This window comes from Megascapheus bottae, unplaced genomic scaffold (assembly GCF_031878675.1).
Source record: "Megascapheus bottae isolate mThoBot1 unplaced genomic scaffold, mThoBot2.hap1 HAP1_SCAFFOLD_40, whole genome shotgun sequence".
Lineage (NCBI taxonomy): Eukaryota > Metazoa > Chordata > Mammalia > Rodentia > Geomyidae > Megascapheus > Megascapheus bottae.
This window is the reverse complement of record NW_028327715.1, coordinates 5,844,580-5,869,967: the sequence shown is the minus strand read 5'-3', so window position 1 is coordinate 5,869,967 and position 25,388 is coordinate 5,844,580. Positions and strand designations below refer to the sequence as shown.

General features: G+C 36.8%; 2 protein-coding genes and 1 long non-coding RNA gene across 7 annotated transcripts in view; 2 read left to right on the top strand and 1 right to left on the bottom strand.

Annotated features, from left to right (window-relative positions):
- LOC150039413 (uncharacterized) overlaps nt 1-25,388 on the bottom strand; it is a 510,688-nt gene that overhangs the window by 85,358 nt on the left and 399,942 nt on the right. The gene's annotated exons all lie outside the window — the stretch shown is intronic.
- The window catches only part of LOC150039423 (uncharacterized), a 242,842-nt gene that overhangs the window by 59,920 nt on the left and 157,534 nt on the right, over nt 1-25,388 (top strand). The window lies entirely within an intron of this gene.
- Nucleotides 1-25,388, top strand: part of LOC150039431 (protein unc-80 homolog) — a 99,735-nt gene that overhangs the window by 24,574 nt on the left and 49,773 nt on the right. The window contains 5 exon segments of the mRNA XM_090327810.1: nt 679-785; nt 2,551-2,647; nt 4,545-4,717; nt 15,657-15,869; nt 21,934-22,105. Of these exon segments, the coding sequence (XP_090183936.1) occupies nt 679-785; nt 2,551-2,647; nt 4,545-4,717; nt 15,657-15,869; nt 21,934-22,105 (762 nt within the window).

Genomic DNA, 25,388 nt, shown 5'->3' with positions numbered 1-25,388 from the left:
TACCAATGGAAGGAACCGGAAGTTCCAGAACAAGGAGAAGAGTAGTCACAGCAATATGGTAGAACAATAGAGATAGGAAGGCTTGAACCTGGGGGACTTCGCAGGTCAAGTTGGTTTTTTCCCTCCTGGATCCCTTCATGGCCAACGTGGGCTGATGAACAGGAGAGTAACACAAGCATGAAAATATTTTGTGATAAATGACTACATAGATACCACACTGGAGGGCCCATTCGCAGATGAGAAAAACCACAGGTAAGCTACCTAGGAGTCCAATGTCAGCAAATAGACATTGTGGAGATGTTCAAAAATAATGTGCATGGCTTACTACTCATGAATTTGAGTTTGTACTCTATTAGAATTAAACTCAGAAGGTAAAACGAATCATCTTGAGTAGGTGCTACACACATTGTTAAGGCTAGGTGGATAAATTGTTGTCCTATGCACTATAGAGGCGCAGGTTCTTTTTTGTCCTAGTCTTACTGGCTCGTGTTAATTTTATGGTTTAACCCTGAACATTTTGATTCAAAGCATGTACACTGTAAACAACTTGTTTTCACTTCTATTTATATCAAAGCCATACAACTTTCATTGCTTGTAAAGCACATGCTGACATTTCTGTTTAATCCATTGGGAGCAAATGCTCTAACAGTGTCATTTCTTTAAATAATTACTAAATAGGAAACTGGCTGAAACGATCCTCCCTCTCAGGCCTGGCAGATGGCGTAGAAGACCTCTTGGACATCAGCTCTGTGGACCGTCTGTCCTTCATCAGGCAAAGTTCTAAGGTAAACAGAACACTACTTGTTTAGGGGAAGGTTGGATTCTTTGAGAGAAAATTGTCAGGGCTGGGAAATGCTAAAAACCTGCAGGGGATAAATAAGAGTTCAAGGACAACTTGGGAAATTTAGACTACTGCAGGGAAACCAGGATGGTTAAGTAGGGGAATAGAAAAATGGTACTCAAGATGATTGGGAGGGGTTGGAGAGAGGGAAATGGGGACAAAAACATGAGAAGGGGTATCATTATGTGAGAAGCAATATACCTACTATCTGGTGAATATAGCTATAACCCCTCTGCCCATTACAATAAAAAAAGAAAAAGATAAAAGGCGCTCAAGTTATAAGCAGAAAAATGCAGATGGTAGGAGGTGTTGTCACTCATTTTCAACTTCCAACATGCATGTGAAATGGTTGACATTTCAAGCTCCTTTCTGAGGATCTAGTGATTGTATAGTGATTCTTTCACAGATTAAAACACATTTGTCCCCATTCATTCATTCACTTTCTACTGCTTTTGGCACAGCTGAGTCATTGTTTCTTTATCCAAGAACCCCCAATGACTTTTCTCACCAAGTATTCTTCATGCTGCTATCAAGTACCACAGTAGCATCTAATTTGAAAAGGACTATGATTCTCAGTGGAATTTACTTCCTGCAAGTGTCTTCCCAGTACATGATTTGGGGCCTACTCTTTGACCTTCTTACTTTTCAATATGCATAATTTGTCACATTCTTCTTTTGAATTTCAGTAAAACCAGTTTCTTTTTTTAAAGTTTTATTTTGGGGATAATGTATAGAGAGGTTACAGTTACATTTCTCAGGTAATAGGTAGATTACTTCTCACACACTGACACCCCCTTGTCATGTTTTTGTCCCTGTTTCCTTCCCCCACCCTCCCAATCATCTTGTTTTCCCCTTCCCTTTCCTATTTCAAATAATCAAATGAACATATATACAATATACCAGGTAACCAAGTCAGATACAGTAATAATATGAGAATAACCAAAGGGCAAAAAAGAGAAGAGAAATGACATAGTACATTGAGAACAACTATCACACAAGATAAACTTCTTGTTTTCATATTCTAGAATTCATTTCATTTAGTCTCATCCTATATGACCTTGTGTACATAGAAAACCTGTTTCTTCTATCTAGTCTGTTTTATATGCATTGAGGTTATGGAAAGAATGTAAACACATAACTGAACATTTATGAAATCTTGTAATTTCTATATCACCTTTATTCTGCTAAGAGATTGGAATTCATGTGACTATGAACTTCCTTTCTGCCCCGAATGTTTTGAGGACTGTTAGCATAAAGTCAACATCAAGAATACATATTAAGGCTTAGGAAAGGAGTATATTGCACATTCATTGTAGTTTACTTTATCATTTGTTTCATAAACTTGGAATGTTCCTTTTGGTTCATCTTTCATTTTCATCTGATTTTCTGCTATGGTAGAATTCTATTTGTAAATGAGTTTGGGCTTTATCAGAATTAAATTCTGAGAAAAATCTCAATTGTTCACTATATTGTTTTCATCATGCTGATTTTTCAGTTTTCAGTCTCTGCCCTGGATCCTCCTTCCACTTATAGGGGTGTCTATTGTGGCACATGAAGAGACCACGCTAACTAAACTGATCAGATTCATGAGGCAGAAGAATGAAGCTATCTTTGTATTCTAAACAGTTTAGCTTTCAAGTGTAGGGTTAATCTAAAACAAAGATTTACCTTTGGATTTAGTTACCCAATGGCTTTGTTTTTCTTCTCAGGTCAAGTTCACTAGTCCTGTGAAGCTTTCTGAAGCGGGACCAGGGAGTGGAATGGAAAATGGAAGAGAAGAGGAGGAGAATTTCCTCAAGCGCCTTGGTAAATGTCACACAAGCTAAGAGTTTCATTCAATTTTGCTAAAAAACAAAATTTTCTTACATTAAATGATCGATATTCATTACATTTCTTTTTCTGAAGCCCTTTACTTAAATTTCTTTTCATTTTTTGAAGAGTGGTCATTTTATTTCTCTTTGTCTTTTCATTTGTTTCGCCTGTGTTTCCCTGACAACTTCTCTCCACAGCTTCTTTAGTATCCATGTGGATCTGTACTCTGTGGCTTCTCTAGTATCCATGTGATTGGACCGACATTTATAGAAGTCTTACTAGGTTTCTCTCTTCCTTCCTGTGGGCTGTGGGTTTGCAAAGAATATAACACAGCTCTTCTGTTTTCCTATTTAAATATGAGAATTACTGAACCATTTATACAACCACTTTTGTCCATTTAGGAATTTTGCTTTTCACTATTGACATCTGTCCATCCATCTTCTACACACATCTGCTGAAGGGAGTTTATGACATCCTATTTAGATAGCTTTAATTGTTAGAAAATCCTTCCACACAATCAAAAATATACTTGTCCATAAACTTGATTCATTTGTGCTAGCTATACATTTGTAACAACACACATGTAAACAGGCACTCCCCCCCCACACACATACAGTATAATGCTTATGAGCATTTCCTGTTTTCTCTTTTCATGTCTTTTGGCTAACCCCTTAATTTTCTTTGGTTTACCTTTTATCTAGTTCCAATATCATCCTGCTTGCTTTTTGTCTGTGTTTTCTAAGTAGACAATATGGTTTACAAAAGGAAGAAGGTCCACGAGATTCTTATCTCCAATTAATTACCAAAAAAAAGCAGAAGTTAAGCTGTGGCACAAGTGGTAAAACAATAGCCTTAAGCACAAAAGCTGGGGGCAGAATCCAAGTCCAAAGTTCAAGCCTTAGATTGGTACAAAAAAGACTATATATATATATATATATCACTTATTTATATATAATATATACACTTATATAATATATATATTCCCTTTTCAGATCATATAGGTGATTTGTATTATCTTTGACTGGTTCTTCAGATGAATGAATAGCATGATGAACTTTGATATATCCATAATTGGATCTTTATTTCATAAATAAATTGTATTTTTTCATTGACTAAGGGATAGTTAAGTCTCTTGTCCAGGAAAGAAATCAACAGACAGAGTCTAAACCAACTAGCTCTCTTAATTGTTTTTCCTTCTACCGTTTTTTTTGTAGCAATTTACCTGAAGGGATACATTTTTCCAAGTCTCATTGTTTTGTTTATGGAAGACATGATCCTTATGCAATTTCAGATCAGATATAATAATATGATATCCAAGAAAGCATTATAGGAAAAACAATAATCTGTTCTCAGTTCCAATGCAATGTAAGGCACATTGGAAGTTGATCATTTTAATTTTAGAAGTTTCTGCATGACCATGCATCAGAATCATTACCTGAGAAGTTCTTTTAACTCTCATCCTAACTCCAAGGTCAGATTTGTTGGTGAGGAAATAAGTAAGCATTCATTTGTGTGGACCTTCTCAGCTGAGTCTACCATAGCTAGCCTGACTATATGCTATAGAAATTACTTCTCGGTGAGAAAAGGAAAGGTTGTAAATTGACCAAGGGGGTCTTGTCTTACTGATATAAAAACCTATTAGCAAAATGAATAAACCCTTCATTTAAGTAGTTAGGTTAAATCTTCCATTTTTATACAATATGGTTCACAGATTCCCCAAAGTCAAGTTGTGTCGAAATGAAGCCTTTGAGAAGTGAGAAGGAAGGAGAGGATGTGCCGGAGAAAGTTTCAGGCCAATAGTACAGAGAACATTTGATTGAATCTTTGTGGTTCTTCTAAACTTTGTCATCTGTTTCTCTCAAATTCCTCCACAATGGTACAATCCCTATAGGCTGCCACAGTTTCGATGATCATCTCTCTCCCAACCAAGAGGGTGGAAAAAGCAAAAATGTGGTGAATCTTTGAGCCATCCGACAAGGCATGAAACGTTTCCAATTTCTCTTAAACTGTTGTGAGCCAGGGACAATTCCTGATGCGTCCATCCTGGCTGCTGCCTTAGATTTGGTAAGTCACTGGAAGACTATTTCTATTAATAGAGAAGTATGAATCTCCCCCCAAATCTTGCACGCAGCAGTGGAACTATGCATTAGTTTCTTTTCTATTCAAAATTAGTGACCATAGAGGAAAGAGATGTGGTAAAATGAGAAAGATGGAGGAGGAGCTTGGTCTGCTTGGCAGAATATGTAACTACATGGGTACAAGTATGTGAAAGGGTTCTGAAGTCAGAATGCTTGGCTTGAACCTGCTCTGACATTTAGTGGCTGAATATTTGTAAAAAAAAATAGCCAAACTAGTAATAGTACTGTTTTATCTACCTTATTATATTACATAAGTCTAGAATAAAGGAGACATGAGCTAGAAAGCCCTCATCACAGTGCCTACTAATACATTAGCTACTGAGTGAGCCATGTGTTATTCCTTCACATTCTGAATCTTTGTTTCATTATGTCTCAGTTGGAGAACAAATCTGATGTCAGGATCAATTGAAATGCATTGAAAGAGGGTCTTTGTATATTTGGTAGTATTATACAGATGTAAGGCAGAAAAACATATCACATGGATCATGTTGAAAAAGCATTTTTTTTGCCAGTCCTGTGCTTGAGCTCAGGGCCTGAGCACTGTCCTTGGACTTTCTCAAGGCTAGAGCTCTACCACTTGAGCCTCAGCACCACTTCCGGCTTTTTTCTATGTATGTGGTACCGAGGAATCGAACCCGGGTCTTCATGCATGCTAGGCAAGCACTTTAACCACTAGGCCAAACTCCCGGCCTGAAAAAGCATTTTTATCAGGTAAACCAGACTTGCATATAACTTTAGAACTCCACTTCTGACTTTCCCTTTATTTAAGTTATAAGTTCTTCATTTACTACATACACACTAGATTACAAATAGCAAGTAAATAAAGTTTCATTTTCATTTCAAAACCAGCTACAATAGATTTATATTATGATAAATGTACTTTAGGCCTCTATAAATGCATAAAACAGCAAATTTCATGTTTTATACTCAATAGTTTGAATGTGATTCTCTAGTGGTAGAGTGCTAGCTTTGAGCAAAAACAATCTCAAGGACAGCACTCAGGATGAGCAGGGTGGGGGGAGGAAGAGAGAGGACAAAAGAAAGGAGGGAATGAAGGGAGGAAAGGAGGAAGAGAGGGAGGGAGGGAAGGAGGGAGAAAGGAAGGAAGGAAATGTAACAGGAGACAGTGGAATAACAGAATAACATTGATGTATTGCTGCCTTGCAGAGGATATATTTTTCCATATTTTTGTTGTAATTAATAGAAGGGTTACATTATATTCACCAGATAGAAGGTGTATTACTTCACAAACATTGATATCCTTTCTCATGTCTTGGTCACCATTTCCCTCCCCCCCCCCCCCCCCGCTCATCTTGATTTCCCCGCTGCCCTATCCAGTTTCAAATAACCAATTAAGCATATATAGAATAAGTGTCACATAACTTTAGGATTAAAGTTTTGTGACACTTGGCTTAGACAAGCAAGGTACCAATAGCTGAAGCAACTGCCTACTATGATTAAGGAAAATTATAATAACACACCTTATTTCCACTTATCGAAAAATGAAGTGAGAGCAAAACGGGGACAAAAACATAGGAGGGGTGTCAATGTGTGAGAAGTAATGTACCTACTACCTGATGAATGTAACTGTAACCCCTCTATCCATTATCCCACCAATAAAATAACAAAAGAAAAATGAAGTGAAATCTGTGTAGGTACCGCCATACAAATTGGTAAAGGATGGAATCATGATATTTGTTCCATAAACAAACTTGATGAGAGTTGATAGTGTCCTTCATTCACTGGAAGGCTTTCAGAAAACTTGAGCTGAAATCTGCCTGTGAGTAAATGCCATGTAACTGTAGAGACTCCATCTTTTATTCCCATATTCCCCACATGAAAGGACTAACTTGCTCAAGGTCACATTAGTTAATACTGAACCTGTAATCAGAGCAGTCATTTTATTCCATTTACAACTATTTTAGAACTATGTACTTTATCAAAAAGATTATTTAAATATTTTAGAATGACTATTCTAGACGTAGAAAATATACTTAAATATATGTTGTCTCTTGTAATTAAGACTGAGAATGATTTTTAATAGTTCAAAAAGCATTTCATTCTTTAACAAATGTTCCTACCATCTGACTGCATGAAGAGCGCATGAAAGAAAAAATACAAGAAATTTTCAGTTTTAAAGATTCACACCACACATTCTTCATACATTCTTTTAGAACTGGATGAAATTTAGGAAACGCCTCCCAACAAAAGCCCACTTAAAGAGAAAATGTAGCATCCACTAAATCAAAATGTTAAAAGTTCCACCTAACAGATACATGCCTATTAGAAAGGATTTCTTCAAATAATTGGAATTGTTTTACTAATACTTATGGATTATATAAAAAAGAGAATTCTTTCATATCTATCTCTTACATAGAAATCTTTTAAGATGTATATAAGATATTTATCCATGAGAAAAAAAAAACTTGCTGACAATAAATGAAACATGATGGGACTTGAATTGTTCATCTCAATGGACAGAATTGATACAAGCTTCCAAGTAAGTGGAGATTACGCTGGGAGGAAGATTGATGATTACTTTGATAACAGAGTCTCTTGGATGTCATGTAACAGTAGGGACTTCCTCTTTTATCCCCATATCTCCCACATGAAAGGACTAACTTGCTCAAGCTCACATAAGTTAGTAAATACTGAATCTATAATCAGAGCAGTCTTTTGATTCCATTTACAACTACTTTAGCACCATACAGTTTATCAAAAGGATTATTATTGTCATTCATTCCTTTTAATCAAAATTATCTCCTACCTATATGGTTTCTCATTGTTATATTCTTCATTTTCCAGAGATTCCATACAAGAATTTCTAGTTATAAGTATATTTTATTCCTCACTGGAACATGATTGCAACCAGTACATTCAACTGGAACTCATAGAAATAGTATTTTCCTCATTTCCTTATTTATCTACCAAAATAAGGCTGAATAGAGAGTTTACCAGACCACTAGCTTCTTAAACGTTTCCTGTGGATCCTGCTCAGGCCCATCTGACCTTTTCAATTTTATCAATTTCATATATAAGAAATGAAATACAGGGAGTCTTACTGCTTATAAAGAAATGTCTTTATATGTAAAGAGTTATTTTCAGGGGGGCCAGGTGTTTGTCCTAGTGGCAGAATGCTTGCCTAGCATGCACAAAGACCCAGGTTCAATTCCCCAGTACCACATACATAGGAAAAGCTGGAAGTGGTGCTGAGGCTCAAATGGGAGAGCTCCAGCCTTGGGGAAAGATTGATGTTGATGTCTACGGAAGGAGTCTTGTGCCTTGGGAAGTAATGAGCTCTTTATCACCAGACCAGATTTATCTGAGGCCAGTGTGCATGAGACTGAAGCAGTGGGTGGGCAAAGAGGAGTGTCCATGTCACACCTGAGACTCTGACTGTAGATTAATGCTGTACTATGTGCATAGTTCAGAAGTCAAAATTTCAAAAGATGGAAATAGTCTAAGTCTGCAAACCCCAATCCTACACATTACCAGGCAGTGAGTCAGGACCTGGGAGACTCTGCTCATTGAATAAAGGTATTGTTGGTAATAATGATGACAGTGATAAAGACGATGGTGGCTATGGAGGTGGTAGTAGTTGGCAGAGGTGGTAAAAAGGTTAATAATTATAAAAGTCCATTATCCTGGATAGTTTATAAGGTACCTTTGCATTCTTAATCTCATTTCTTGGTATACAACATAATAATAAAAATAGGACATTATTTCCAACTGGAAATCATATGCATTGAATTTGCTTTTCAACTATGGAAAAATGGAGAAATTAAAGTGCTGATGAATTTGGGCAAGCAACCTGAGAGAAGGGGAAGTGTAACTGCCTGTCCTTTGTGCTTGCATGGAAGGAATATTTTGGGTAAATTGTCATTTATGCAGGAGTAACAACTAAGTTCATAGCTATTAATATGGGATAGGATTTCCTTGTGATTATTTACACTTTCACATATTTCTGCTTCTACATGCATTTTTAGCTTTTGTTTCCTGTGTTTGCTTTCTACTAATGCTTAATTTTTCTGATTCCTGCCTTTCAGGAACAACTGTTTTTAACATGATAATGTTTTCCATTGCATATTTTATCTTTTCCATTTACTTTTATGTGTGTATATTATAGATAGGAATGTATATGTATGTATATATGTGTATAATGTGTGTATATATACATATGTATGTAAATATAGAAAAAGAGGAATGTATATATGTAGAGAGAGAGAGACTTTTTGGTGAAGATCAGTTGGAATAGCTTTTTTAACTAGTTTTCTTGAAACTGCCTTTTAAATTTTTTAATTTAATTTTGGGAGAGTTAGCACCGGGGTTTAAACTCAAGGCCTTGCATTTACTTCTTTGCTTGCTTGGCTGGCACTCTCACTTGAGTCATACCTCCAGCCACACATCTTGCTGATTAATTTCAGAGATGGAGTTTTACAGACTTTTCTGCCCTGGTTGACCTCAAACCAATTTCAGCTTCCTAAATAGAAATTACAGCAGCACCTAGTTAAAAAAAATCTTTATTTTGACCTCCACTTGAAGATGCATTTGCTGGAATTAGAATTAGAAACTGACATTTTATTTGTATTATTTCAAGGATATTGTCCTTTTCTTTTCTGGATTGTTTAATATTCCTTAGTAATCTCTTACCCCACCCTAGTGGCCTTTCATAGCATCTTTTCATTATTGATAGTTTGGAGTTTCACACATGTTTTCCTGTTTTGTATTCTAATGAGCACCTAATTCTTATAGTTATCCTGATGTATCTATTCAGAAATTCTCAGCTGCTGTTTTGGTATTATCTTTTGCATTTTATCTAGGCTTTCCTTTTAGAAGTTGAAGATGTATATACATCACAGTTTATAGTGCTCATCTTGTTATCTATATTACATTCTAAGCAATTTTCTCCAATATTTCATCCATTTTATTTTTGTCTCTTTTCTACTGTACCTACCACTGTAATTCTTGTGTGCATTCTTTGTCCCAAACTTGTAGGTGAAATTGAGGTTTGGGCTAGGAATTTTCATCCAGGGATTTTTCCTTCTCTCTACTCCCACCTCTTACGTTCTTCCAAGACGGAAGCTTAGTCAGCTTCTGTGGAGCAGATTAGTTTTCTTATTTATCTATTGAGAGTGGCTGTTGGCTATGATCCTATCCTTACCAAAAGATTGACTTGAACTCTCAGCTGCTTGCGCTTGAAAAACCCAGTGTTCTTGTCTCTGGATAGTTAGCAGAAATCATTAAGACAAATATTTCTGTGCTTAGCGCATCCTCACCCCACCTTCACTTCACTTTTTCCTCCTTTCTGCTCTTCAGACACTTTTTATCTCACCTTAGGAGCTATTTTACCCAACATTTTTAGGTGTTCCATACCAGCAGAAGTTTGTCTTTATATTGAATCCATCATACTGTCAGAAAAAGAATACTTCATTTTTTAAAATACCCTCATTATCACCATGATCTCAATAGCAAAATGACAATGTACTAAGTAATAATACTTCTTCTAACCTGCCCACAACTACTTGTAAAAATGGGCAGAGACAGAGATAGCCTGTCAGCTTGGAATCTGTCACTTAATGGTTTCAGTCAGGCAGAGAATTCAGTGCAAGCCCAATATAACATACTGACTCACAAGCGTCTGCTCTCTAGCAAAGAAGGTTCCAATCCATTCTGAGACCCATAATAGCTGCTTATTCTCATTGGTTTTTAAATAACCAGATATCATGTACCAGCACACATTTTATTGTCAGACAATAAAATACTATGTAATTCCCCAAGGACCAACATAAAATATTCAGACTTTAAAAAGTCTATTCCAGTCCAATATTATACAAGCTGTGCGTCAAGGTTCCTTCTCACAAAATAAGCTTCCTAGGATACGTCAGGGAAAAGAATGTATTGTACACCCTTCAATTATCCATGGTATCTTGGTAATAATATTTTCTAGGTTCCTGGGCAGAAAAAAAGCACAGATGTTGAATTAGTATCTGAGTTCTCTGCTTCACTTTCATAAAGGAAACTTTCAATATTGTAACCATCTTCTAAAGTTCAAGGAAAATGGCAAAGGAAATAATAGAAAGAAGCTGGATACTTGACATTTTCTAATTGCAAAATGTTGGAGAAATCCAGATTGCATCATAATGTAATTACATAGTAATGACTTCTTGTAACCACCACAGAGATACACTTTATAAAAGATGATACATACAAAATTTCTGATATTCCAGTAGTTTTGACTATTTTATTTTATTTTTTGCCAGTCCTGGAACTATAACTCTGTGACTGGGCATTGACCTTGGGCTTTCTCAAGGCTAGCGCTCTACCACTTTATTCACAGCACCACTTCTGGTATTTTCTGTGTATGTGGTATGGAGGAATTGAACCCAGGGCTTCATGCATGCTAGGCAAGCACTCTACTACTAGGCCACATTCCCAGTGCATTGACTCTTAATTTTAGGGAAAAAAACTTCGCTCAGCTTAATATTTTGAATTCCTGATTAAAATGTATTTTTGCTTGTCTGGAAATGATAAAGTTAAGATGTGACAAAATAGGAGAAATTCCAGGTTATTATAATACCTAAAAATGTTATCTGTGAAGACAACATGAACATGAAAGAAGACATTTTAATATTTCTGCTTTTCTTTCAGGGCTACCAGCATCACATTCTTTGGTATGCCAGGGATGTCATATTTTGTTTCAATGTACTTTGTGACTGTGACTCTGATTCTCTGTGATTCTTTTCACCCATGCAGCATTCTTCTGATTCATTTTCTCCATTTGTGCTGTTTTTCTCTGTGATGTGAATCCATCCCTATCCATTATGTCATGCCTCCATCTTTTGCTGCTTCTGCAGATTGAACCATAAGAGGTAAGCGCCATCAGTAGAGGAAAAGTTGACTTCTTTTGTGTGGAGGAAGAATCCTTTATTTCAGGTATTCTATAGCCCTTTCTCTCTAATGAACACTGCCCAAACTACACTTTGAGGTGAACTCATAGCATCATGTGTCACAGTCATTACCATTTAGTTCTGGTTGCTAAGTATCTTTACCTCTGTGTTAGGTGTCTGCCAGAGAAGAATACCCCTCCCTCCCCCAGAACATGTGGCCCTCTCTAGAAGTCCCTGACCACCACCAGTAACCCAGGTAACTGGCTTACTTGAGGGCAATGGAGGGTTCTCCAAGCTCAGAGGTGACTTCCTCAATCTCTGAGGTCCCTTCTACATCAGCTGCGGTCACATCTCCTCCAGGTCCTCTCCTTATAAAACCTTTCTCCCTTATGTAAGTCCACCCCACTCTGCTCACCTCCATCTCATGCAGGTGGGCAGTTCCATCTAATTAAACTCTCTACTGCCTAAATAACCATGTGGAGATCTCCTTTCTTCAAACCTTACACTCTGTATCTCAAATTTTCCTCCAATTTCCTGTGCAATACTCTGCAAAGCACAATGTCCTGGTCTCATGCTCTGACCCCTTGAATATAGAATTCCCAAGTCTGCCCTCCATCTACCCAACACCATGAAGATTATTATACAAAGTCAGTGTTTGAATGATGTATGTTATCATTACTAATGCATAAGCAGTGGCATTTCTGGATGACATTGGGTTTGATGATGAATCAAATACATCAGGTATAACCCACCTTACTCTCAATATTAGGATATGTAATTGTTAGAAAACATTTTTATAGTGATCTCAATTTCATTTCTAAAGTAAGTTTGAATTTCCAGGGCCAACAATTCTAGGCTGGTATCATTTAATGTTTTTACAAGAACTCAGAAAATGACTCTGAGTTCCTTAGCACTTAGTTATCCATCTATTGTTCATCCTCTCAATTGGCACTTCACAGGGGCCATGCAAAGGTTGAACAGATGCCTCTCACATCTGATCAATGTCTGGTTTCACCTTTATTGATCTCATAGTCATCAAAGTTCACATCATAATGCTATTTTTCTTTTTTAATACATTTTTTATTGTAATTAATAGAAAGGTTACATTATATTCACAAACACTTGTAATGCTATTTTTCTGTGGTGCTTCTATTAAATTCACATTGCTTCATATTGGGAATGTGTCATATTTTGACAAGCTAAAAATATATTTGCATGGCTTGCCTTGCCCCTAGACTGGTATTTGGTATTAGAGACAGATGTCCCAGACTTTTCCCAAACACAGATTAGCATATCTGACATACTTAGTGAAATAAGTATCTAGAATAAGAAAATGTATATATTTAGACAATATAGAAAGGCACCCCAGTATTTGTGAGTTTGATGTAGAAAGTCATCTAAGTTTTTGCAGTGTACAATTTACTAGTCTTGTGACCTTCTTCTAAGTTTTGTCCTACCTCCCACACACATGAATGATAGGATAAATCTTATGTGAACAAGAGAATCCCATAACTAATCACTACTATTTATCTTGTACTCTGCCCTTTCATGTAGATTACTTTTATGTTATAGCACTGTGTAATATGCTATGTGAAATGAATTCCCTACATAACTATATTTCTCATTAAAATTCTTGATAGCTGTATTAAGGAAAAAGACAATAAGGATATGTCTATTGGGCTAAATTGCTTGAACCATTCAATCTGAGATGCTGTAGTACTCAAAACTATAAAGTGATCAGCTCTCCCTGAAGAGTAAAAGAGGAAGCAAGGCTTCTAAGAGTTGTGATAGAGTTACCAAACTCTCCTGAATCATAAAGAGGGACTTTTAGATGAAAGCATTAGGGATACTGCAACTAGCTTGATATAACTGGATTATAGAAGAGGAACCAAATCACAAAGCCTGAGTATCTTTACTCATGGTAGAACTGAGGTGATAGAACTGATCGTAGAATTTGAGAATCAGGAATCAAAAAGCCTGTAGCTTTTTGAAACTACTGTATAGGACAGATGTCCTAATTTTTTAAAATTTTGTTGTCAGAGTAATATATAGAGGGGTTACAGTTACATTTGTAAGATAATGAGTACTTCTTGAGCATTGTTAACCATTCCCATAGTATTTACATACTGGAAATCATCTTTTACAATGGTTTATAGAATTATGAAAATATAGATACTGAAGAGGCAGCTAACATAGGTATGAACACAAAGAACACATTGGATTCTATATGTTTCCTTTCTCATTTATATGATGGGGGAAAATTATACCTCACTTTTTAAATCTTAAAATAGGATATTATTTCTAGGTCATAGTTATATATTATAACTTACAAAAGTTAATTGATGCATAAGTCTTTCTATGCACTAATCCCTATTTTAGCATCATGGATAAAAGAAGTGTTTAGAGTATAATTGTTTGAAATGATTAATATGTTTTGTTACTGTGAAATCTAGGGCTATTAAAGAATCCACAGATGTTTAATCTCATTGTTACTGTATCTGACTTTGTTACAAGTATATTGTATATACATTTATTTGTTTATTTGAAATAGGAAAGGAAAGGAGGGGAAAAAGATGATTGGGAGGGGTAGGAGGAGGGAAATGGGGACAAAAACATGAGGAGTATCAATGTGTGAGAAATAATGCACCTACCACCTGATGAATGTAACTGTAACCCCTCTATACATTATCACAACAATAAAAAAGAACCCCCAGGTGATGAGTAATGTTGTGGTTTAAAACAGTGGCACAAATCCACATATATCGTAAAGCTTTATATGTATTTTTCTAATGAACTATTAACTTTTTCATGGGAAATTTCCTTCTTCCTTCCTTCCTTTCTTCTGTCCTACCTTCTTTCCCTTGTTTTCTTCCTTTCTTTCCTTCCTTCCTCTTCTTCCCTCCTTATTACTTTAAATTTTATAAAGTTTAATAGAACATGTCATTTTTATTGTTAAGTATCAATGAAAAGCTGTTTTTTCTTTTCAACCACATCTTGACAAGCGTATCTTATTTTCCTGAGGAAATTTCATGTTTCTTGTTTATCAAAATGAGTAGAAGGAAATTTTCCCTGCTGGAGTCATGTGTCATATCATGGGTCATAGCTAACAAACAATTGTTGGCCCAGCAGCTCAACATAGTAAAACAAGACTAGTTCCAGAAATTGAATATTTGATTACTTCATTTTATATTTTAGGTTCAAAAATGCTTCATATTGGCCAGCTACCAGTAGCTTACACCTGTAATTATAATTATTTTGGGAGGCTGAAATCTGGTAAAGCTGGCTCAAAGTCATCTAGGGCAGAAAAATCTGAGAGGCTCTTTTCTCTAATCAACCAACCCAGAGGCTTAGAAATACAGATGTGGCTCAAGTAGTAACATTACAAATTTGGTTTAAAAAAATCTAAACAGGAAGGAAGGTTCTTATGATGGGGTGGGTGGAAGAGAAGAACATTGAAGGGTTAACGCTAATCAAGATGCAGTGTTCATAAACTGCTTTGTTAGGTGACACCTCCATTGTTCCACTACTGAAATGTAATTTAAAAATATTTTAACTAAGGCCCAGAATTTAAGCCCCACTTACTGGCACAAACACACACACACACGCACACACACACACACACACACACTGCATATTTAAAAGCCTGGCTTCTTTGTGTTCACATTCAAATCCTACTTGCTCTAAAATATACAAAACAGGAGCATGTAATGACTTAAGACTCCTAAGAAGACTCTCAGAAACCTCAGTGACTAACTTCAAGTGTCTCGTTTGTTATTCAATATCCACGTTTGACTTGATCATTTCACTTTCCAGTTTTCCCACTACAGTGCTGTCACCACCCTGGGAAACATGGCTCAGTCAACACAGACTGTAAAGGCTAATTGGAATGCAAAAATGGGACAGTAATGTCCCCCTAGGCCAATTTAAACATACATTTTCTGAATCCTTGGTGCTTCTTCCCTTATGAATCTCACTCAGGAAGCGCCTGTGGTGGCCAGAGCAGCCTTGTTCCTGGAGTGTGCTCGGTTTGTTCACCGCTGTTACCGTGGCAACTGGCCAGAGTGGATGAAAGGACATCATGTAAACATTACCAAGAAAGGCCTTTCCCGAGGACGCTCTCCCATTGTCGGCAATAAGCGGAACCAGAAGCTGCAGTGGAATGCTGCCAAACTCTTCTACCAGTGGGGAGACGTGAGCATTTGACCTTCTCCTATGACCCTTAGAGCATTTGGGGATAGTAGAGACGTTTGGGATTGTTTTTAATTTTCTTTTCTTGAATACAATTTATTAGATAGCTGCTTTGTTTGAGGCAGTGACCTTACTGCTTTAGAAGTTTATTCAATTTATATACTACTATTACTTAACTATTAAAAAGATGGAAGTTTTATACTCGTCAAGTGGCTTGCCAAAATTTATGTATCTAGAAAATAGGAGTCTCCAATACTCTATCCCCATGTTGGATTTCAAAGCCTTGCTTCTTTATTGCTATCTTTAGAATCGGCTTTTTGAAAAAAATATTTGTTATAATCGTTAAATGTTTATATCCTGGTTTTGGCTTTTTTAATTTTCTAAGAAAATAATTTTTTCTCTCAAATTTCTCTCCTAAATTTGCCTTGCGAATATCTGAAATCTTAGAAGCATCCATCATAGCAGACACAACATAGGATTAAGAAAAGAAACATAATTCGAGGTTGAAATGGATAGTGGGAAGGGGGATGTATCCCTAATCCCATTCTTCAAAGATGGTCTCTTTTAACTAATTCGTAAAGAATATCCTTATATCATTACTCTGTAATAAGATGGTAGAGACAGAAATGGGAAGATTATGAGGAAAGTACATGGAGACTTGGATGTGTTCATTTCATTCTGTACACCTCTTCCAATCAACTGTGCAGGAATCTCTCACCAAGCCTTACCCCATCCCAAGACTCATAAATCTCAAAAATTACAACCAGTCACTTCTCTGATCCCAAGATATTCGATAAGCTAAGTTTTCCTACTAAACATATTTGGAAAACTCAGACTATGGTCTACTTTTATTATTCTTATGGCTAAAATAGTGAGTGATGTTTTCTAATATCATGGATGCCATTGGACCATTATGCTAACATCAGAGATGACCTTTGACCAGAGAGAGCAGATTTTCTATCCCTAAAGTATTGACAATAGAATGGAAAATTTAGATTACCAAATGTTAGAGAGCCAGGGAAAGTTGTTTTTATCTCCAACTCCTTTCATTTTCTATCCCAAATGACTCAGCCGTATGTTAGCAAAAAGCCATCCAATTTTCGGCAAAATATTATATCATTTGGAACACATCCTCTCTTGGGAAAATTGGAGACAGTAACTGTTTTTCAATTCTTGTAAGGTTAATGGTGTTTTGACTCCTATTATTTCTCAGGCAGAGGTGGTAATTAGTTATGAATAACTAGTATTCTAATTTCTTCATTTGAAGAAGTTTCCCTTGGGAGGATCCTTCTTTCCCTTAATAGTAAATGTGACAGATGATGCTGGATGTGGTTGTGCACTCCACTTAATTCTAACATCCAGAAGGCTGACACTGGAGGGTTGAGAGTATGGGGACAATCTGAGCTACATAGCAAGTCCCCATCCCAAATATAGTAAATCAATCAAGAAGTAAGATAGGTAGGGGTTGTGAAATTTAAGCTTATCTGTTATTCAACCTACTAGGCACAGGAGAGATAAATCTCTGGTGATCCTTTGTTTTTGAAAGCCTGCTCCCTGGAATGGCTGTAATTTATCCTCTTCCTTTTCATTTTCTGAAGTCTGATCCATTTTGATTTCCTGCAGTGTTGTGAGTTTGAGGACAAGACTGGATTTTTATATAAAGCTGGCCAACTTCTTCCTTGTGCAGAGAAGTTCTGACATTCCTTCAGTACCTACCTCATTCAAAGAGTGTTTTTACGGCCTGGTTTCTCTGAAATAACACTCCCAATTGCCAATCCCATAGGACTCTCAGGAGGGGAAACCATCAAGTGCTGAACTTTTAGAGGGTTCAGATGTGTGAGGAAGGTTTTGACCAAGGGAATGTCTGAACAAATATCTCCAGGATAAATACTTTGGGACATCTTCACAGATATGATACTTCTCACTGTCTTGCTAGTTTATTTTCCATGAGAATATACACAGGAGTCTCTGAATCCTGTCCTCTGCTTCATTGAATCTGTGTCTCCTTCCTTTCTGTAAGTGTAGCCATCCTCAAAGATCACTTTTAAGTTCCTCCTGTATAATTCACCCAGTGTTTCATGGTCCCTGTATTTTCCTGTTTCCAGCAGTACAGACTTCTCTAACTATAACACTGTTCAGACCCCAAGCTTGCATCAGAAGCATTCACTTAAAAATATCCTAAAATCTGATCAGAATAAAGTCCCTTTTCCCAAATGAATAGTCTACCTACAACCCTCCCTAAGCCTTCTAATCTCATTACTGGTACCACAACCATATAATAGAGCAGCTTTTGAGCATATTCTGACTCTCCTATCCTAAGTGATTCTATTACTTCCATGTCATAGAGTCCCATAGGTCAGAACTTTGACTTTGCATATGGATGATTATTTTCCAGTGTATTCTTATCCTCACAGCCTGCCATTGTCTGTCTATCCTGTGCACTGCCAGGAAGATGATCTTTTTGTGACACAGCCCTTCCAAAATAGAATGTCTCTCAGCCTTCAGAATTGCCCTCTCCAGTTCCTTCTCCAGACTGTTGGCAGTGATTCAGCTAAACCACAAATCAGGATGTGGGTTTCTTACATGCTTAAAATGCAGCAGTGGCCCTCAAGTTAAGACCCAAATTGTGCTTGGTGCTAATTGCTTTCACCTCTAATCTTAGCTACTCAGAAGGCTGAGATCTGAGGATTCTAGTTCAAAGCCAGCGTAGGCAGAAGCATCTGTGAGAGTCTTACCTCCAATAAACTGCTCACAAAAAAAATCCAGAAATGGTCCCTGTGGCTCAAGGGGTAGAGTACTAACCTTGAGCAGAGTCAACACCTAGGCCGTGAGTTCAAGTCCCGGAACAGCAATTAATTAATTATTTTTTTAGAATACAAATTGCTTTAACCTGATATCTTTGTCTACTCTGCAACCATTGCTCAGAGCATTACAAGATTATGAATGATGAAGTCAAATGAGCTTATGAACCAGAAGCATATTTGTCTTTATACCTACCATGTGTTTGATAATAATAGTTTATTACATTAATTTTTCTTAAAGACAGCTACATGGCTTGTCCCTGCCTTCTTGGCAGATAGTAAAATGTTTCTCAAATGAACAGTCTGCTCAGTTCTAGTCTGCCTTGCCACCCTTGCTGCCCATTATTGTTTCTTACATTAAGGGAGCCATCCATCCCTGGACATACAGGGTCCCTCAAATGCAGATCTTTTAGGACCCTCCAGGGAATATCACATGCACTTCTTACTCTCCATTAGCACTATTTCTCCAAGTCTATAGCTAGAAGACATTCTATGAGTCTTTGAGCCAAGTTTAGTCTAGTTTTTAAGTTGGCCAATTGTTACAGTCTCTTAATGTGCTGTTTTGATATGCACCTACCTCACCAGTAGACTTTGTGCTCACTGAGAGAATGGACCTCAGATGTAGTTAGACACCATGTGCTTGAATCCATTTACAGTCTTCAGGAAGTCCCTCAGCCTTGCTGTTTGCCAGTGATCCCTTTTAAGTGGATTTAATAATCTATAATGGTACCTTTAACCAAAACACTACTAAACTGTAGCAATTTATTTAGTCCTGTGTTTGAAATAACTTACAAAGTAGTTTACTTTATAAATATTTGATGAATGACAGACAAAAGGACCAATGTATCCTCACAGCATTTTTCTTGCAATGTATGAGACATAGAGGTCTAAATTCTTATTCTTATTATTTTGTCCATCCTAGGGCTTGAACTTGAGACCTGGATACTGTTCCTGAGTTCTTTTGCTCAAAGCTAGCACTCTAGCACTTGAACCACAACTCTACTTCAGGCTATCAAAGTATCAAAGACTGAGCCTTTTTCTGCTTGGGCTGGCTTTGTAGTACAATACTCAAATCTCAACTTCCACAGCAGCTAGGATGACTGATGTGAGCCACCAGTGCTAGGCTAAATCATTATTTTGACATTTGATGCTAAGACAAGTTCACTATCTAAGAATCCTTTAAGTTTTGTAAACTGTAAATTTTAGTATCCCAGAAAATTCAATACAGAGAACTTTCCCTTTGGATCTTACCATGCAGTTGGTTGACTTTACCCCAGACTTAGTTACAATGTTTTGTCCCCAGGACAAGGGCTGTAGCAGTAATGATTTTGTTCATTTTACTTAAAATTTCTCAAGTTAGCAGCTAACTCTTAGAGTCCTATGATTCCTTTTGTTTTGTTTTGTTTTTTGCCAGTCCTGGGGCTTGAACTTAGCACATTTTGCTCAAGACTAGCACTCTACAGCACTTAAGCCACAGCATCATTTCTGGCTTTTTCTGTGTCTGTTGTTACCAAGGAATTGAGCCCAGGGCTTCGTGAATGCTAGGCAAGCACTCCCAGCCTCTCTATGATACATTTTTATAGTACTTCTTCATTAATAAGATTTTTTTGCTTCTTGATTTGTATCTTTCAGGTAATTCCTGAGTTTAAGCAGATTTGTTCTCAGATTTCTAAGAAATTTAGATACTGTTTCCCCCCACCAAGAATTCTAGATATAATTTGAATATTCAGTAGTGGATACTTGTTTGTTTCTAATAGATGGCTAATTTCTCTCTCATCATTTTGCATTTTTATTAGCATCAATTAGTGATACAAGGGGATTCCACTTTGACATGTCCATCTATGCCTAGAATGTACCTTGAGTAAACTGACCCTTTGGGTCAGTCTCCCTCATTCCATCCTACACTTCTCAAACCAATTTCAGCAAGCCTCGAGGTCCCATTTTCATACATGTACATGGATTCTCTTATACATATTTTCACTAGTGACACCAAAAATGATCTATTTTTCATTACTGGCATTCATTGTCTTAATTACTCAAAAATATCGTGCCATGGTATTTCACAATTGAATATACAGTATTTGGGCAAAATCATTCCATTGTTGCTCTCTCACTTTCCCCATCCGTACTACTTCCCCTCCATTAACCCACAACTTTCAGTGCAGTCCATTTTACTATCTTAATTCACAGATGTAGCACATTTCAGTATTGTTTGTCCTCTAACATTCTTTCCCACTGTAAACAGTCCCACAATTACAAACAGGCTGTATAGAGATGTATTTTCACATCTATACATATGTATGTGTACTTCTTGCATGCTCAGAATTCAATAAGTTTCCTAAAAATTCAATGAATATGACCTAGGAAGAGAAAAACAAAATTAATTGAAATCTGTTGTTATTAAACATAGAGAATCAAACTGTTAGATGCAATTCATTGCTCAGTTTGGCTTTTTGCAGACTCTACTAGGCCTATGTCTCTTCCATTGTTGCTGAACCTATCTAAAAGGAACTAGATGGAGTTAGAGGTTTCTTTTTTGTTTGCTTGTTTCTTCTTCTAGAAACATTTTGCAAAATCACTGAACAGTACATGATGACTCAGAGGAATAAACAACAAAGGTATCAATTTTATAAGTAGCATTTAAAAGGTAATCTTGACAATGTATTATTAAAAGTCATATTTCTAATGTGGGGTGAGATATTCTTCTAAAAAGAAATAAAATGAACTTTAAAAAATATTTCATAGAATACCCTGACAAGAGGAACAAAGTCTATCAAAGCCCAATAATTACTGCAAACATCCTGGTAGATATAAATAAGGAGGCAGTACCAGAAGTCTTGGCAACTTCCAAGTTCATTAGCATGACACTGACATTCTTACAGAATAGCACAGTCAGACTCACTCTGAGGAACAGTTCCTTCCCATTCTTTTTTCACTGCAGTAAAATCCTCCCATTAAAAATAACTAATCTCCCTTCTTTGAGACCTGTAAAGTTAGTACCCTTTGAGTAACTGGGTATACTTTCAGAAAAGCTTCTTTAGGAGTACAAAAAGGTGTCATTCCAAGTTTACAGAAGTGTTTAGACTCAGTGATCCAGGAAATAGCATGAGTGCCTTCCACCTTCGGCTCTCACACTGTTACTCATTGAAATAACAACAGCCTAGTGTAGAGAAGAAGCCTAGGCTTTATGTGTACAGGATACAAATGCCTTGTTTTTTTAGTCTAACCTATCTGGTGCTATTTTATTCCTTTCCCTTTCATGTTAGGCCATTGGCATCAGACTGAATGAGCTGTGTCATGGGGAGAGTGAGAGCCCCGCTAACCTACTGGGCCTCATTTATGATGAGGAGACCAAGAGGCAACTACGAAAGGAGGATGAGGAAGAAGACTTTTTAGATGACAGTAAGGAGACTCCCTTTACTACAAGAGCCCCTGCTTGTAAGAACCTCTGCTTTAGGAGCACTTAATACTTCTCTTTCTTCTCATACTTTTGCCACCTTCCCATGTCTACCCCACTCTCCACACCACTCCCCCTTCTCCCTACACACGCCATCCCTCCTCACCCCTTCTCCCTGCACATGGATGTAAAGCATATGCATAGAGCCCTCACCAAGAGAAGGTAAAAATCAAGAAGAGAAAATAGGCAGGGCAGAATGCTGCAGGAAATCTGAACATTTAGTTTAGCCTCTGACTCAAGCTAGAATACATAGCTTCATATTAGGTTCTCTGAGAAAATCTCTCTGGAAAAAACAAACAAACAAACATAGCTGTGAAAATCTATTAGCCCCAAAAAGGTTTTGTGTTGTTATTTTGTTCTTGGAAATATAAAAGCAAAAAGTCAGGAAGAAAATGACTTAGACAGGAGATGCTTTTGAAATGACTACAATATTGAATTCTCTAGTCAAAGCATAGTATAATATCTTAACATGTAATTAATATAGTCACCTTGCTTAAAGTGTGGCATTATGTATTTACCAGACATATCTCAGAGGAATAGAGACAAAGGGGCTGCTGTCACATCCCATGTCAGCACCATTTTGTACATGTGTGTGCTCAGTACCACATAAGCTTGTATATGTGTGTACCACTGCCTCTTATAGAATATGAAACTTTATTTAAGGCAACAGAATTAGTACCTTTCTATGTTAAATTGTGGTGACAGCTCTACCATTTCCTTTTTCCCCGGTGGTTCAGAATTCATATCCATTCTTTATATTTCAAGGTTAATCTTAGCTGATACCAAATCTACTACATGCATGCAGTAATGCAAGGTAGAATGCAATATTGAACAGGACTGTCATTATCAGAGAAAACTCTAATGGTCTTCCTTCCTACACCAAAAATTTAAAAAATATTTTCACCATTACTTTTCTCTTTATCAAATCAGAACAAATTTTAAGAATTAAATAAAATAAAAAGTTGAGCATTAAGGGTTCACCCAGTGTCATCCTAGCTACTCAGAAGGCTGAGATCTGAGGTTAGAAGCCAGCATAGGCAGGAAAGTCAGTAAAACTCTATTTTAAATTTTAAAAAAAATTGGGTGGGCATGGTGGCTCATGCCTGTAATCCTAGCTACTCAAGTGCTTGAGATCTGAGATTGTAGTTCAAAGCTATCCCAGGAACTAAAGTCTGTGAGACTCTTTAACCACTAGAAAACCGGAAGTGGTATGCTAGCTCAAAGGGTAGGGTGGTAGCCTTGAGCTGAAGAGCTCAGGTACCACACCCAGGCCCAGAGTTCAAGCCCTACAACTGGGGAAGAAATTACATTTCACTTAATTAATGAATATTGTAAAGGTAATATACAGAGAGTTTGCAGTTATGTAGGTCAGTTAATGAGTATATCTCTTTTTAAGCAGTGTCATCTCTTCCCTCATTTTCACCCAGTTTTTTCCCTTCTGACCCCCCCCCGTCCTCCACAGGTGATATAGTTCATAATCAACTTAACGTATAGTGAGTTTCATTGCTGAATTACTTTATACTTTGTTATCACCAGTTAACCAACAGAGAAAGCCAGAAGTAAAGATATGGCTGAAGTGAAAGAGTGCTAACTTTGAGCAAAAAAAAAAAATGAGATCAGAGACAGTGTCTAAGCTCTGGGATAGAATAGATAGATAGATGATAGATAGATAGATAGATAGATAGATAGATAGATAGATAGATTCATGTCATTGTTCAACCTAATGATGAAAGATAACCCTGAGAATAGTTTAGGCTATCTGATAATGACTTCCCATAAGAAGACCTGAGAACTTTCCAGAAAAGCAAAACTTAGTGAAATTTTTCCATAAGACCCCTACAGCCAGAAGGTAGGACCAAACTACCCTAGATCTCCTCGCAGTTCTTCAGAACAGAGGGGGCAGAAACAATATTGTGTGGGTGTAGCTTCATTTGCCACATTAAATTCACTCTCCTCTGAACCACAAAAGTAGCATTTACCCATCTTTGCAAATATCAGATTTTTTGTTGGGGCCATGGAGTACTCTATTCTTGTTCAAAGTAACAAGCTATTCCAGATGATAAAACCTGAATGAAGTCCAAACTCATCTGCCTACAGGACAGATAAGAAGAGTCCGAATGATAACTTCAGAAATAATAAGATAAATCCAGAATTTGATGCAAATGTGTATACTGTGTTTGATTAATTTTTTAAAGCTTATGTTCATCTATGCAATTTTTAAATCCAGATAGCCTGCATTGAATATAAGATTGATGTGTATGATTTATTTCCAAGCCATCACATAGCTCATCTAGAATTTAAAAACTAAATCAATATGATGTGAGCAAATTTCAGTTTGGAAATTCCAGGAGCTTATCTCTCAGTCTTAGTGAATGACAACTTTTCTGAAAAGAAAGCAATGGTTTAAGGAAGGAAACAACTAGATTGTTTTCAGAAGATCACAATTTCTATCTTTGTTGACAGAAATCATGAAGTATGCTATCCTCTATTCAATTATAGCTTAGCACCTAGGATAATACATTTTAGAGATATTTATAGTAATGTTGATCTGTAATGTTATTGTGATTATTTAATAATTTACAAAATAAAAAAGTATTTTTCTTTCATTAGTTAGAAACAGACAACATGACTTTGGACTTCTTTTCTTTGTTATGGTTATTTAATTATAATTTTTTCTAAACAATACATGATTAGCATATTCTACTTGGTTTGTGACAACATATATCTGATAACTAATTCTAAGAACTTTGAAAACATTTTGGTATTACCTTGACCATTACTTGTCTTCAGAGTGGAAGTCACTAATTGCCTTATAATGGATGGGGTATTTTAGAAATTCCAAGATCAGTATCCTTTAGTTTGAGAGAACATTTGCATACTTGTATAGCAGTATCTTCCTTTGATGGAGCAGCTGGTTTTTCTCTGGTCTCTTTTCCACAAACACAAATAGATGTGAATTGAAACAATTTCACTGTCCTTAAAACACAAAGTGCAGAGCCGGGAGCATGGTAGAGTGTTTGCCTAGCAGGCACAAAGACCTGGATTCGATTCCTTGGTATCACATACATAGAAAAGGCCAAATGTTGCTGTGGCTCAAGTGGTAGAGCTCTAGCCTTGAGGAATGCCCAAGGACAGTGCTCAGGCCCTGAGTCCAAGCCCCAGGACTGGCAAAAAAATAAAAGCCCACAAAGTGCGATACCCCCTTCAAGTGAATTAAAATGATCATTATAGTTCCATTATAGTTCATTTCTTGAATGTAAGGAT